Below are 13,914 nucleotides of genomic sequence, written 5' to 3'. Positions count from 1 at the left end.
ACTGTCAAGACGACAACTCCGCCGCAGCACCATTTCCAAATTTCAAATAACACAGATGTCCCTGAATGTAGTTTTGAATAGATAATACATGGACCAGGCAAATGTACATGTTTATAGTGGAGGTTGGATACGTTTGTATTGTCTTTGTTTACAATGTCTAATGCATTGATTAGTGGCTTTGGGGAGTCATTATGCCCCCTTGTGGCTAAGCATTTTCCTTGCAACCTCTTCAAGGGTGTGTTCAATATGCAACGTTTCGATGGTTTAGATGAATGCAGAGTTTGCAAATCTTTACTGGTTTGCGAATGCAAAGTGTATTTTAAGCCGCTGTGCTAAACAAATCATCGTACAGTGTTCAGCACCATCCCTGTTCTAAAACATTCACGATTGACTATTGTTATGATATTGACTGGACCCGTTTTCAAACAAGTACGTGCATGTTATGCATGCTGAATACACCTCAGAAAGACGTCAGACATATACACTTGTAAGCGGAACTGTGGCGTTATGGTTTGCACACCGCCATTAAAACTAAAAAAAATATGTGGCGTGAATACGTTTGAATTTAGCAGCCAATGTGGGCCTGCTTGCTGAGATGTAGAAACATCAAGAACACGATTATCTAGTTACTATTTCACTTAAAAATGGAAGAGATACGGTGAGTTTATGAGCGCGACTTATTAACATAATTACAATCATCGATGAAGTGTTAGTTTAGTGACAGGATGTGATTTGAGTTCCGTTTCCAACATTCTTTCGTTTGGTGTGTCCATTGCCAGAAGATACCGACCCTACCGTTACGCTTGTTTACACTGAGCTGAACTGGGGTCGGAACTCCGTCATGGTTACATTAATGCCATGTCAGAAACTTGGGCATTTCTGATTTGCTAACCTAGGGGGTTCGAGTCAGATCCTGAGTTTCCCACTTATGAAGTATCAGAATCAACCAGGTCGCAGTTGCAAATGAGAACTTGTTCTCAACTAGCCTACCTGGTTTAATAAAGGTGATAAAATGGGAAGGTCTACACACAAACAACTTCAGTTAATTTTAATCGGAGGTCTCAAGTTTCAGACATGACTTGATTGCAGCATAAGACACTTGGAGCAGGTGCAATATATAGTTCAGAATATGTACCTCACTGCAGGGATGGGATATGCCACTGTACTCCAAATTTGACCCCTGTCCACACAGCTTCATCGAGAAGATTAAAATACTGCTAGTATTCCTGGGAAACTGACCTTTTCGTCCTCACGATAGCTAGCAGTAGCCACAGCAGCCATTATGGAATGGAGCGTTGCATTGAACAACAAAGGTGCTGATACTGCCATTCCAAAATGGCTGTGGTGGCTCTTTTAATCCGACTTCGATACCGAAGTGACTTTTTCGTAGCAGGGTAGGAAATGGGTTAGGGTTAGAGAAAATGCTCTTCTAACCTGCTATGAAAATCACTTTGTATTGAAGTGGTGTGAAACGCGTGTCCTGACAAAAGGGCAGTTTTCTGGGAAAACTAGCAGTATTTCAATCTACTCTATGTATCAGTGTGGGATAAAGGTACAGTGGCATATCCCATCACTACATTTAGGTATGTTTTACAAACCATATCTCGTAAACCCTATGCCATGGCTGTCTGTCACCAGATCTCAACCCAATTGAACACATTCTGAAGCGGTGCCTGAAACAGCATTTTCCACCACAATCAAAAAAACACAAAATGGAATTTCTCATGGAATAATGGTGTCGCATCACTCCAATAGAGTTCCAGAAACTTGAAGGGTGGCAGGTAGCCTAGTGGTTAGAACATTAGGGGAGTAACCGAAAGGTTGCTGGATCGAATCCCCGAGCTGACAAGGTAAAAATCTGTCGATCTGCCCCAGAACAAGGCAGTTAACCCACTGTTCCCTGGCAGGCCGTTATTGTAAATAAGAATTAGTTCTTAACTGACTTGACTAGTTAAATACATTTTAAAAATAGAAAATATAATCTATGCCAAGGTGTATTGAAGCTGTTCTGGCTCGTGATGACCCAACACCCTATTAAGACACTTTTATGTTGGTTTACTTTATTTTGGCAGTTACCTATATCTCATCATGGATCTATGAATATGACAAATTATTATGCGTATATCAGCCATTCAATATACATTTGAACCTATTACTATCTTGCACAGTCACTAATATCCACATATATTTCTATTTCAGTCCACTGTTGAGCAATCAGCCGTGGGAGGGCTCAGATCTCCCATCCCCAAACCTGAGACCAAGGCACCAGGAACTGATCCCAACGCCATGTGGCCCGGTCAGTATACATCCCAATTGTTCTCCTTATACACAGAGTAGACATTGTCACATTTATCTGTTCTAGCTGTTGCTTGAATTGGGAACCAGAGTCCTATTCAGTTCAACATTCTTCCTGCACTGTTGTGTCACTCAACTCTGTAAACATGTTTCTCTTATCACATGAATAAGAATGTAGGCTACATGTTCACAGCATAAGAAGAATGTTCCTTTGTCTTACTCAGAAATTTTCACCCGTTTTGATTGAATAGGGCCCTAGGTGTCTGTGTGTAAAGAAAGGTTATATGCTTGGCTTTCTCCCCACAGATAAAGCCTTGGTCAGAGCTGTCATGCTTGGTGAAGCTTTACTTCTGCTTCACCATCGCCTCTCTACTGGCACTATTGGCCCTCACACTGACAAACATCTACAGGCAAAGCATGGCAACGTACAGCTATGAGGACGACTTCACTGTATCTCTCATCCAACTGGTTGGAATTTGTAAGTGGCATGTCTTACATTAGTTGCAATAGCAACATATTGTTAACTAATGATGTAATCAACAGAGTGCCAACTCCTTACTGTGTCCATACATGAACACATTATGAAATATTCAGAGAAAAGAAATGTAATCCCCAATTCTGATCACCCCATGTCAGCATTGTTCTATGGTTAAATCCGGATTATGCCGCCTACACCAATACTGTATCACACACAGTCTTCTTTATGTTTCTCCAGTGTTCTGCATATACTACATCACCAGGGGAATCCTACAGGAGAACAGGCAGGAGTTGATAGTGTTTGTCCTCAGTGTGTTGGTGGTCATGATGCGCTCTGTGGTCAACTTCATGGTGCTTCCTCTCCAGGATAGAAAGGACCTGCTTCTGGTACGCTGCATGTGGACCGACAAAATTAAACCAACTCCTATGTCTAATCCAGGGTCATATTCAGTACGGTATACCGTAGCAAAGTGTTTTGCAACAGAAAACAACAATCTGTGTTCTCATTGGACAAGTTCAGGTACTACCTCCCCGTTTAAAAACATATTATCCCTACGGAACACGGCTCAATTGTGACCAGACGTGATTGTGCATGTGCTTATGTCACAGGTGCTGTTTGAGTAGCTGAGGTAGTGAATCAGTGTGTGTGCTTGTGTGGTAGGTGCGGTTTGTGTGCATCCTGTGTGTGGGCGTGGTCCATGTCCTGTGCGCCACTCTGCTCATCCAAAGGCCCAACATGATGGCCTTCCGGGTGGGCGGAGCTCTGGAGAGTTTCCAGGAGCAGTACTTCCTGATCAACCTGTGCTTCTCCATGGTCACCTTTGACCTACAGGCCCAGGTACCGCCACATTCCACATGTGTCATAATACATGTCTGACACACGACAACCATTTTCTTCCGACAGATGGGGTCATTCTAACACGTTGTGTTGCCTTGACATTGAGCATCTTTGGTGCAGATATGTATGACTGCCTTCAGGGTATTTTTTTGTATTTATAAGGATCCCTATTATTCCTGGGGTCCAAACAAATGAAAGCTAAAATATAACAGTACATATAACATAATTACACCAGTACATATCCACAATGCAGTTCTAATATCACCGTACAAGCATGTGTGTAGAGTGAGTGTGTGTGTGTGTCTTGTCACAGTCCAAGGTGTAGTTTTATGGTTTTTAAACCTGATTTTACTGCTTGCATGTTACTTGATGTGGAATAGAGTTCCATTTAGTCATGGCTCTGTGTAGTACTGTGCATTTCCCAGATTCTGTTCTGCACTTGGGGACTGTGAAGAGACCTCTGGTGGCATGTCTTGTGGGGTATGCATGGGTGTCTGAGCTGTGTGCTAGTAGTTTAAACAGACAGCTCGCTGCTTTCAACATGTAAATACCACTCACAAAGACAAGTAGTGATGCAGTCACTCTCCTCTATTTCGGGCCATGAGAGATTAACATGCATGTCATTGATGTTAGCTCTCTGTACATTTAAGGGTCGGCCATGCTGCTTTGTGCTGGGCCAACTGTAATTTGCCTTTGTCCCTCTTTGTGGTGCTTGACGATATGACTGGCCAGTAGTCCAGGTGCAACAACTCGAGCCTGTAAGACTTGTTTTGTTGATAGCAATGTCAAGAAAGCAGAGCAGTTCTTTCTCCCTATCTTAGCTACCATTACATCAGTATGTTTTGACCAGTTTACAATCCAGGGTTACACCAAGCAGTTTTAGTCTGCTCAATTTCCACATTCTTCATTATGCAATTTAGTTTAGGTTTTAGTGAATGATTTGTCCCGGATATATTGCTTTTAATTTTAGAAATATTTAGGACTAGTTTATTACTTGTCACCCATTCTACAACCGACTGCAGGTCTTTGTTCAGTGATGCAGTGATTTTACTTGCTGTGGTAGCTGACGTGCATAATGTTGAGTCATCAGCATACATAGACACACAGGCTTTACTCAGTGCCAGGTCAGTAGGAAAGATTGAAAAAAGTAAAGGGCCTAAACAGCTACCCTGGAGAATGCCCGACTCTACATTGATTGTTGGAGAGGCTTCCATTAAAAAACACCCTCTGTTTTCTGTTAGACAGAACTCTCGATCATAATATAGCAGGGGATGTAAAGTCATAACAAAAAAGTTTTTCCAACAGCAGATTATGATCGATAATGTCAAAAGCTGCACTGTAGTCTAACAAAACAGCTCCAACAATCTTATCAATTTCTTTCAGCCAATCATCAGTCATTTGTGTAAATGCTGTACATGTTGAGTGCCCTTCCCTATAAGCATACTGAAAATCAGTTGTTAATTAGTTTACTGTGAAATAGCATTGTATCTGGTCAAACAATGTTTTCCGAAGGTTTACTAAGGGATCGCAACCGGTTGATTGGTCAGCTGTTTGAGCCAGTAAAGGGTGCCTTGCTGTTCTTGGGTAGCGGAATGACTTTTGCTTCCGTCCAGGTCTGAGGGCTCACACTATCCTGTAGGCTTAGATTGAAGAGGTGGCAATATAGTCCGCTATCATCCTCCATCATTTTCCATCCAAGTTGTCAGACCCAATAGCTTGTCATTGTTGATAGACAAGTTTTTTTCTCCTCGCCCTCACTAACTTTACGGAATTCAAAATTATAATGCTTGTCTTTCATAATTTGGTCAGTTACGCATTGATGTGTTGGTTTAGAATTTGTTGTTTGCATGTCATGCCTAAAAAATTTAAGTAGTTGACAATATCAGTGGGTTTTGTTATGAATAAGCCATTTGATTCAGTGAATGATGCAGCAGAGTATGCCTTTTTGTCAAAAATTTAATTTAAGGTGCTCTAAAGGTGGTCCTTTTTATCAGGGCCATTCATACATCAGGGTCTTTGGGATGGAGCTTATAGTTGGAATAATCTGTGGCTGGTTTTTCTGTTTATCTGGCAGCTGTGCCTTTGCATACTGATTATGACGTCAGGTACAACCATGTCCTTCACGAACAGCATCATCCTGGGCTTTGGAGTGGTCTGGGCATGCCTTACCGCAGCCATGGGGGCTATCGCAGTGAGTAACAAGTATCAAGATAATAAAATATGTAATTGAATAATTAGTGTGCACTGCACAAGTGCATAAACAGTAGAACATAAATCACAATGAAATACTACACCCATACAGTATGTGAACTCAATTGAATGAAGGATGGTGGAAATCATTTTTAGATTGTAAGCACCTATGAAGTGCATACATCATGTAAAACCGGTTGATCTGTCCTTTGTTACAGGTTTTAAAAGAAGCCAAGCAGCTGGTTTGGGTCTTTGTCCTTCTTAATGTGCCGGAGGTGGCCTACTTTGTGTACCTGATGTACAGGGTGAGCTGTGAAAGCCAGTGGTTGAACTGATCTCAAATCAGATCTTTAGGGAAAGTATGGTGAATGGTTGCTCTGAGATGGACTTCGTGGTCTTCTGATTTCAGATCAGTGTACACTGGGGGCAGGATAAGACGTATACATTGGAGGCTGCTGCTGTGACTGGAGCTGGGATCTCAGTGCTGATCAAAGGCGTGCTTTTCTGGTCTCTCTTCAGATTGGCGCGCAGCTTCGGCCAGGGCCTGAGGGAGAGGAGTGAGTAGATTACTGCCTGTATTTTTTCCTTCACCTGTTCCGCTGTATGTTTACCAGGAGTCAATATACTCAGGCTAGACTAGAACAAGGCCCATAGAAACAAACATGAAACATTTTTTGACACATTGAAGGAGCATTTGTATTAACACATTTTTGTTATGGGCACAGTAAAACCGTCATTCCAAGAACTTATGACTGAAATCATGAAACAGACCTTCAACTACAGTTGAAGTCGGAAGTTTACATACACCTTTGCCAAATACATTTAAACTCAGTTTTACACAATTCCTGACATTTAATCCTAGTAAAAATGCCCTGACTTAGGTCAGTTAGGATCACCACTTTATTTTAAGAATGTGAAATGTCAAAATAATTTCTTTCATCATATTCTCACCCCGCCACACTGGCAACACTTTAAGGGGCGTTGCACTAATAATTTGGCTGACTAGGGAAACATTCCCGCTGTTCTGTTCTTAGTGCCAGTCTGCACGTTCAAACTAAAACATTGTAACTAATAATGGCATCTTTATGCTTTCATTAATAAAATGATAAAAATACTCTTTCAAAATGCCGCCGTTTATTTAGTTATGGATCCATAACGAATTACTATGGGAATAAATATCAGAAATATCCTCCAATCCTCTATATGTAATTATTGGAGGAGAGTCACGTCGTACTGTAGACGACATGAGTCTCCACTAGTGTTGAGTAATGTGCTGTTAAAAGTTGTGAAGGTCTTATTTAAAGAGTGTATTGAAGTTAGAAGCAAAAGGATTTGAAGCAATAGCCTACAACTATTTTAGCACAATTTGTGCTACTCTGAGACAAGCATGGGGACTGGTCTGAATAAATCAATGAGACTTTTATTTTCACTGAATCTCCATTTGGGTATTGGTTCGACTAGAATTAGAAAATGAGGGTGTATAAATGTTATGCTATTAGTGTAACCTTTATTTGAACTGTACTCCCGACCGTCACGTTGTACAGCGCCATATTTTCCATTCCATCCCAACGGAAATCCAGAGGGTTTTCCTTGGAACAGAAACTCCATAATATTAATCAAATTAATCCCAAACTCTAGTAGTAATTGGAACGGTAGAGACAAATTAAGTGACATTGTGGTTACAAGATGCTGTGTTTTTATTGACAGTAGTGATGGACAGCTGGTGGCATTTTGAAAACAGGTTTTCAAACACTTGTAGCCTGATTAGCAGGACAATAGACTCTTTTTGCCCAGCTACTGTAGGTGTGAACATCCCCGTACATGCAATGTATTCGATGCTTATGTACTCTGATTGCTACATTTAACTCAAAACAGTACAGTATTTTGTCATCAACATCTTGATGCTTTCATTAATAAAATAATAATTACTCTTTCAAAATTGGTATGTTTATTTAATTATGGATCCATAACGAATTACTATGGGAATAAATATCTTTGAATTACAGAAATATTGGAACAAAGTTGTCTAATGAAGGTTAACATTGTTGCTTACTGGAAAATACTCTTTCAAACACACGGTCACGTTGTACATCGCCATTATGGCTATTAGCAGGGCTATATTTTGGCCTTTATGGGTGGCGCACAATTGTCCCAGTGTTTCTCTCCCTCTAAAAACATAATGTTTTAGCCTTAACAAATATTATTTTGGACTTTATTCAGATTTATAATCGCTCTCTTTTGTTTTTCTGAAAACGTAATAACCTCATATCATTATATATTATCAAGTTGATGACACAGTCATATAGCCGGCACCTACATAAAGCTGAGTGGCTTTGGATAAAAATAAATAAGTACCAACATTCTGATAGTCTTTCAATAAAGAAATGTTTTGATTACCTTACCTGGACACCATGTACAGTATAATAATAGCCCATTATGGGGCTATTATCAGGACAATAAACTTTTACCAACACCTCTCTGTATTTTGATACTTTGTGGATGGGGGCTCCCGCAGTGTAAAATGCTTTGCTACAGATGCAGGTTCGATACCCGTGCCGGCCGCCACCGGGAGACATCGGCCATCGGCTTTTGGTTTTAATTTAGAATCCTCTATATGTGACTCTCCGCCAATAATTGCGTCATATTTTTCGATATACTGTAGATGACATGAGTCTCACTAGTGTTGAGTAATGTGCTGTTAAAAGTGATGTAGGTCTTATTTATTTATTTATTTAAAGAGCATATTGAAGTTAGAAGCAATAGGATTTGAAGCAAAAGCCTACACCATTTCACGCTGCTCTGAGACAAGCATGGGGACTGGTCTTGATAAATCAGAGATTTTTATTTTCTTAATCTCCTTTTGGGTATTGTTAGACTAGAATTAGAAAATTATGGTGTAAAAATTTTATGCTCTTAGTGTAACCTTTTTATTTAACAAGGCAAGTTAATTAAGAACAAATTCTTATTTACAAGACCGCCTACTCCTTCCTCCCCATCGGGGAATTGGACCCCGGTCTCCCGCGTGCCCTGCCCGCATGACACGGGATTCTTTAGCTAAATAGCCCAGGACTATACTCCTGACTGTGACATTGTACAGTGCCATATTTTCCGTTCCATCCTAACAGAAACCCAGAGGGATTTTTGTTTTTCTTGGAATAGAAACACCATAATATTAAGCATGTACCAGTCAAAAGTTTGGACACACCTACTCATTCAAGAGTTTCTTTATTTTTACTATTTTCTACATTGTGGAATAATAGTGAAGGCATCACAACTATGAAATAACACATGGAATCAGTTAAGAACAAATTCTTATTTACAAGGACAGCCTACTCCTTCCTCCCCGATCTCCCTTGTGCCCGCATTCCCTTGTACAGCCATTATTGAAGTCTATCAAATGCTTCTCAGAGATAGCACTAACTAGCATTAATGGTAACAGTGGTTCACACTTAAATAATGTGCCATAGAATACTGCAATTTTTAAAGGAGGAACCACTGTAAAGCCAATTTATGCTTGCTCCAGTGATGCGATCCGTAGGCTCTGTACAGAGGGCGTGATGCAACTGCAAAGCCCCCGTAGCCTTGCAGAGGCCAAATCGAGCTCACGGAGTACCGTACGCTTCCCAAATGTTTTAACAATGCAGAGGACTCCGTATAGCTCCGCATTGACATGAATTGGTTGACTGTAGATGGGGGCGGGAGGTCCTGAATAAAACAAACTTCCTTGACAACTTCCTTCACAACAGCTCTGCGAAGCATGAATGCAGAGGCTGTATCACCGTAAATACTGTACAGCCAATGCAGATGTCAGATTGACCATGCAGTGTTAATGAACAAAATAACTATGGGGTTTATGTGCATGGCACAGCCATATGGGCTACCCAGACCAGTAACATAATTAAACTCAAATATGCCATTCTATTATTTAAAAAATACATTATTAGTCTTATGTTTCTTAGAGGCCTAAAATAAATACATGGGACTGTGTGAATTAGGTTCTAAAAAACATTGCCAGATACAGTGGGGCAAAAAAGTATTTAGTCAGCCACTAATTGTGCAAGTTCTCCCACTTAAAAAGATGAGGCCTGTAATTTTCATCATAGGTACACTTCAACAATGACAGACAAAATGAGACAAAAACGTCCAGAAAATCACATTGTAGGATTTTTAATGAATTTATTTGCAAATTATGGTGGAAAATAAACTTTTGTTATTGACCAAATACTTATCTCAATACTTTGTTATATACCCTTTGTTGGCAATGACAGAGGTCAAATGTTTTCTGTAAGTCTTCACACACTGTTGCTGGTATTTTGGCCCATTCCTCCATGCAGATCTCATCGAGAGCAGTGATGTTTTGGGGCTGTTGCTGGGCAACACGGACTTTCAACTCCCTCCAAAGATTTTCTATGGGGTTGAGAACTGGACTGGCTCGGCCACTCCAGGACCTTGAAATGCTTCTTACGAAGCCACTCCTCCGTTGCCCGGGCGTTGTGTTTGGGATCATTGTCATGCTGAAAGACCCAGCCATGTTTCATCTTCAATGCCCTTGCTGATGGAAGGAGGTTTTCACTCAAAATCTCACAATACATGGCCCCATTCATTCTTTCCTTTACACAGATCAGTCATCCTGGTCCCTTTGCAGAAAAACAGCCCCAAAGCATGATGTTTCCACCCCCATGCTTCACAGTAGGTATGGTGTTCTTTGGATGCAACTTAGCATTCTTTGTCCTCCAAACACGACAAGTTGCGTTTTTACCAAAAAGTTCTATTTTGGTTTCATCTGACCATATGACATTCTCCCAATCTTCTTCTGGATCATCCAAATGCTCTCTAGCAAACTTCAGACGGGCCTGGACATGTACTGGCTTAAGCAGGGGGACACATCTGGCACTGCAGGATTTGAGTCCCTGGCGGCGTAGTGTGTTACTGATGGTAGGCTTTGTTACATTGGTCCCAGCTCTCTGTTGGTCATTCACTAGGTCCCCCGTGTAGTTCTGGGATTTTTGTGATCCTATTGACCCCACGAGGTGAGATCTTGCGTGGAGCCCCAGATCGAGGGAGATTCAGTGGTCTGGTATGTCTTCCATTTCCTAATAATTGCTCCCACAGTTGATTTCTTCAAACCAAGCTGCTTACCTATTGCAGATTCAGTCTTCCCAGCCTGGTGCAGGTCCACAATTTTGTTTCTGGTGTCCTTTGACAGCTCTTTGGTCTTGGCCATAGTGGAGTTTGGAGTGTGACTGTTTGAGGTTGTGGACAGGTGTCTTTTATACTGAAAAGTTACAGGTCTGTGAGAGCCAGAAATCTTGCTTGTTTGTAGGTGACCAAATACTTATTTTCCACCATAATTTGCAAATAAATTAATTAAAAATCCTACAATGTGATTTTCTGGATTTCTTTTCTCATTTTGTCTGTCATGGATGAAGTGTACCTATGATGAAAATTACAGGCCTCTCTTATCTTTTTAAGTGGGAGAACTTGCACAATTGGTGGCTGACTAAACTCTTTTTTGCCCCACTGTACATTTTTTTTAGAAGGCACCATACCGTAAATCTGTCTGTAAAGAGTATAAGACGAGCTAACCCGAGTACTTTAATGTCTCTCTCTCTCTCTCTCGCTCTCCAGTGTTTTCACCTGACAAGCAGTAAAGTGCCGTCATGAGAAGAAAGTGGCTACGGTTACACAGGATGGATACGCAGCAATTTCTACATTTTGTAGCAACTCTGGTTCTGACCAATGTTTGAAGTTAAGAACGAGAGGGAAATGCACTCAAATGGGCATTCGACCGGTCTGTTTTTACTGAAGATGATTTCACTGCAAGTGCCTTCGGAAAGTATTCAGACCCCTTTACTTTCCCCACATTTTGTTACAGCCTTATTCTAAAATGGGTTAAATAAAAAAATAAAAATCCTCAGCAATCTACACACAATACCCCATAATGACAAAGCATAAACTGGTTTTTAGAAATGTTTGTTCATTTATAAAAAAAATAAACATATTTACATATTCAGATTTATTTAGTTTAGTTTAATTTAGTTCAGATGCATCCTATTTCCATTGATCAACCTTGATGTTTCGACAACTAGATTGGAGTCCACGTGGTAAATATGGATTTGGAAAGGCACATGCCTGTCGAGATAAGGTCCCACAGTTGACAGTGCATGTCAGAGCAAAAACCAAGCCATGAGGTCGAAAGAATTGTCTGTACAGCTCCGAGACAGGATTGTGTTGAGACACAGATCTGGGGAAGGGTACCAAAAAATGTCTGCAGCCTTGAAGGTCCCCAAGAACACACTGGCCGTCATTCTTAAATGGAAGAAGTTGGCTGACCATCCAAAATGAGCAATCAGGGAGAAGGGCCTTGGTCAGGGAGGTGACCAAGAACCCGATGGTCACTCTGATAGAGCTCTAGAGTTCCTCTGTGGAAATGGGAGAACCTTCCAGAAGGACAACCATCTCTGCAGCACTCTTCCAATCAGGCCTTTATGGTAGAGGGGTCAGACGGAAGCCATTCCTCAGAAAAAGGCATATGACAGCCTGCTTGGAGTTTGCTAAAAGGCGCACAAAAACTCTCAGATCATGACAAACAAGATTCTGGTCTGATGAAATGAAGATTGAACTCTGACCTGAAAGCCAAGCGTCACTTATGGAAGAAACCTGACACCATCCCGACAGTGAAGCATGGTGGTGGCAGAATCATGCTGTGGGGATGTTTTTCAGTGGCAGGGAGTGGGAGACGAGTCAGGATCAAGGCAAAGATGAACAGAGCAAAGTACAGAGAGATCCTTGATGAAAACCTGCTCCAGAGCACTCAGTACCTCAGAATGGGGTGACGGTTCACCTTCCAACAGGACAACGACCCTAAGCACACAGCCAGGACAATGCAGGAGTGGCTTCGGGACAACTCTCAATGTCCTTGAGTGGCCCAGCCAGAGCCCGGACTTGAACCCGATCTAACATCTCTGGCGGAACTAGAAAATAGCTGTGCGGCAACGCTCCCCATCCAACCTGACAGAGCTTGAGAGGATCTGCAGAGAAAAATGAGAAACTCCCCAAACACAAGTGTGCCAAGAAGACTCTAGGCTGTAATTGCTGCCAAAGGTGGTTCAACAAAATACTGAGTAAAAGAGTCTGAATACTTATGTAAATGTTACAATTCCATTAAAAAAAATAAAACACAATTTTACCTTTTCCTTTATCATTATAGGGTATTGTGTGTAGATTGAGGAGGGGGGAGACATTTAGTCAAGTTTAGAACAGGGCTGTAATGTAACAAAATGTGGAAAAAGTCAAGGGGTCTGCATACTTTCCGAAGGCACTATAAGTTACAAAACACTGTAAACAAATTATTTTATAATAGCTGATGAGCACCACTGATTAATTTGTGAGTCTATGACATGGTTACTTTTATCACATTTTACCTACTTCTAGAGGATTCATCTCAGTATGTTGGATAATGCTTACCCTTAAATGTGCCTACAACACGTACAGTGAGATGTTAAGTTCTTTGGAGTCTGGAGAACCAGTTTACAAGGCCAAATGCACAATGTAACTTCTGAAACAGCTACTGTATGTAAATCAATGCAGATATTCTGTACAACAATTCTTTTTAGGGTCACTTTGCTTTTACCATAATTATGAATGGATTATCACTTTTACCTTATTATTTAAAGTGTGCTTGTTGTAAAATAAACCAAAGACAGTGTTCAGTGGCATTCTAATACATCCATTGGAAATTGTGCCCTGTCTATGAAATGGTTTATTTGAGAGGTTTTATACTGCTAACTTTTTAGATTTCTGTTTTGAGGAACAATATTTATTTCATATACAGTAGTATATTCCTATGTATTAACTACTTTTGATATGTCCATTGTCTATGCACTACCCAAAATATCTTAGTTTGAAATAGATTAAAAATGATCATTAATCGTTGTTGAAAGACTGAACATCTTTATAGGTTTTCGCTGCACAATATTGATTGGTTAACAACCCATTATCGTGTTTTTGTAAACTGCAGGTTCTCAATAAATGATGAAATAAGGGTTGCAGTAAACTCCTTAATTATAATTTAGGAAGAGAAGTGAACTGCTGGGAAAGACCATACTTCCTCA

At 40.7% G+C, this 13,914-nt stretch overlaps 1 protein-coding gene across 2 annotated transcripts; it reads left to right on the top strand.

Moving 5' to 3' along the window:
* The first annotated feature begins 492 nt into the window (after window positions 1-492).
* LOC135504319 (uncharacterized) lies at window positions 493-13,844 on the top strand. 2 transcript variants are annotated; one of them, XM_064922757.1, is made up of 9 exons: window positions 493-658; window positions 2,200-2,296; window positions 2,602-2,773; window positions 3,011-3,159; window positions 3,434-3,610; window positions 5,685-5,801; window positions 6,019-6,105; window positions 6,210-6,357; window positions 11,429-13,844. In XM_064922757.1, exons 1-9 carry the CDS (start codon window positions 645-647, stop codon window positions 11,449-11,451), a joined length of 984 nt encoding a protein of 327 aa, XP_064778829.1. In that variant the 5' UTR covers window positions 493-644; the 3' UTR covers window positions 11,452-13,844. The 2 variants fall into 2 exon arrangements, with proteins under 2 accessions (XP_064778829.1, XP_064778831.1); XM_064922759.1 differs by lacking the exon at window positions 3,434-3,610.
* The last annotated feature ends 70 nt before the right edge of the window (window positions 13,845-13,914 follow it).

The sequence above is a fragment of the Oncorhynchus masou genome, chromosome 18, assembly GCF_036934945.1.
Source record: "Oncorhynchus masou masou isolate Uvic2021 chromosome 18, UVic_Omas_1.1, whole genome shotgun sequence".
Classification (NCBI taxonomy): domain Eukaryota; kingdom Metazoa; phylum Chordata; class Actinopteri; order Salmoniformes; family Salmonidae; genus Oncorhynchus; species Oncorhynchus masou.
Note: the sequence above shows the minus strand (reverse complement) of the source record. Positions and strands in the feature narration are given on the sequence as shown.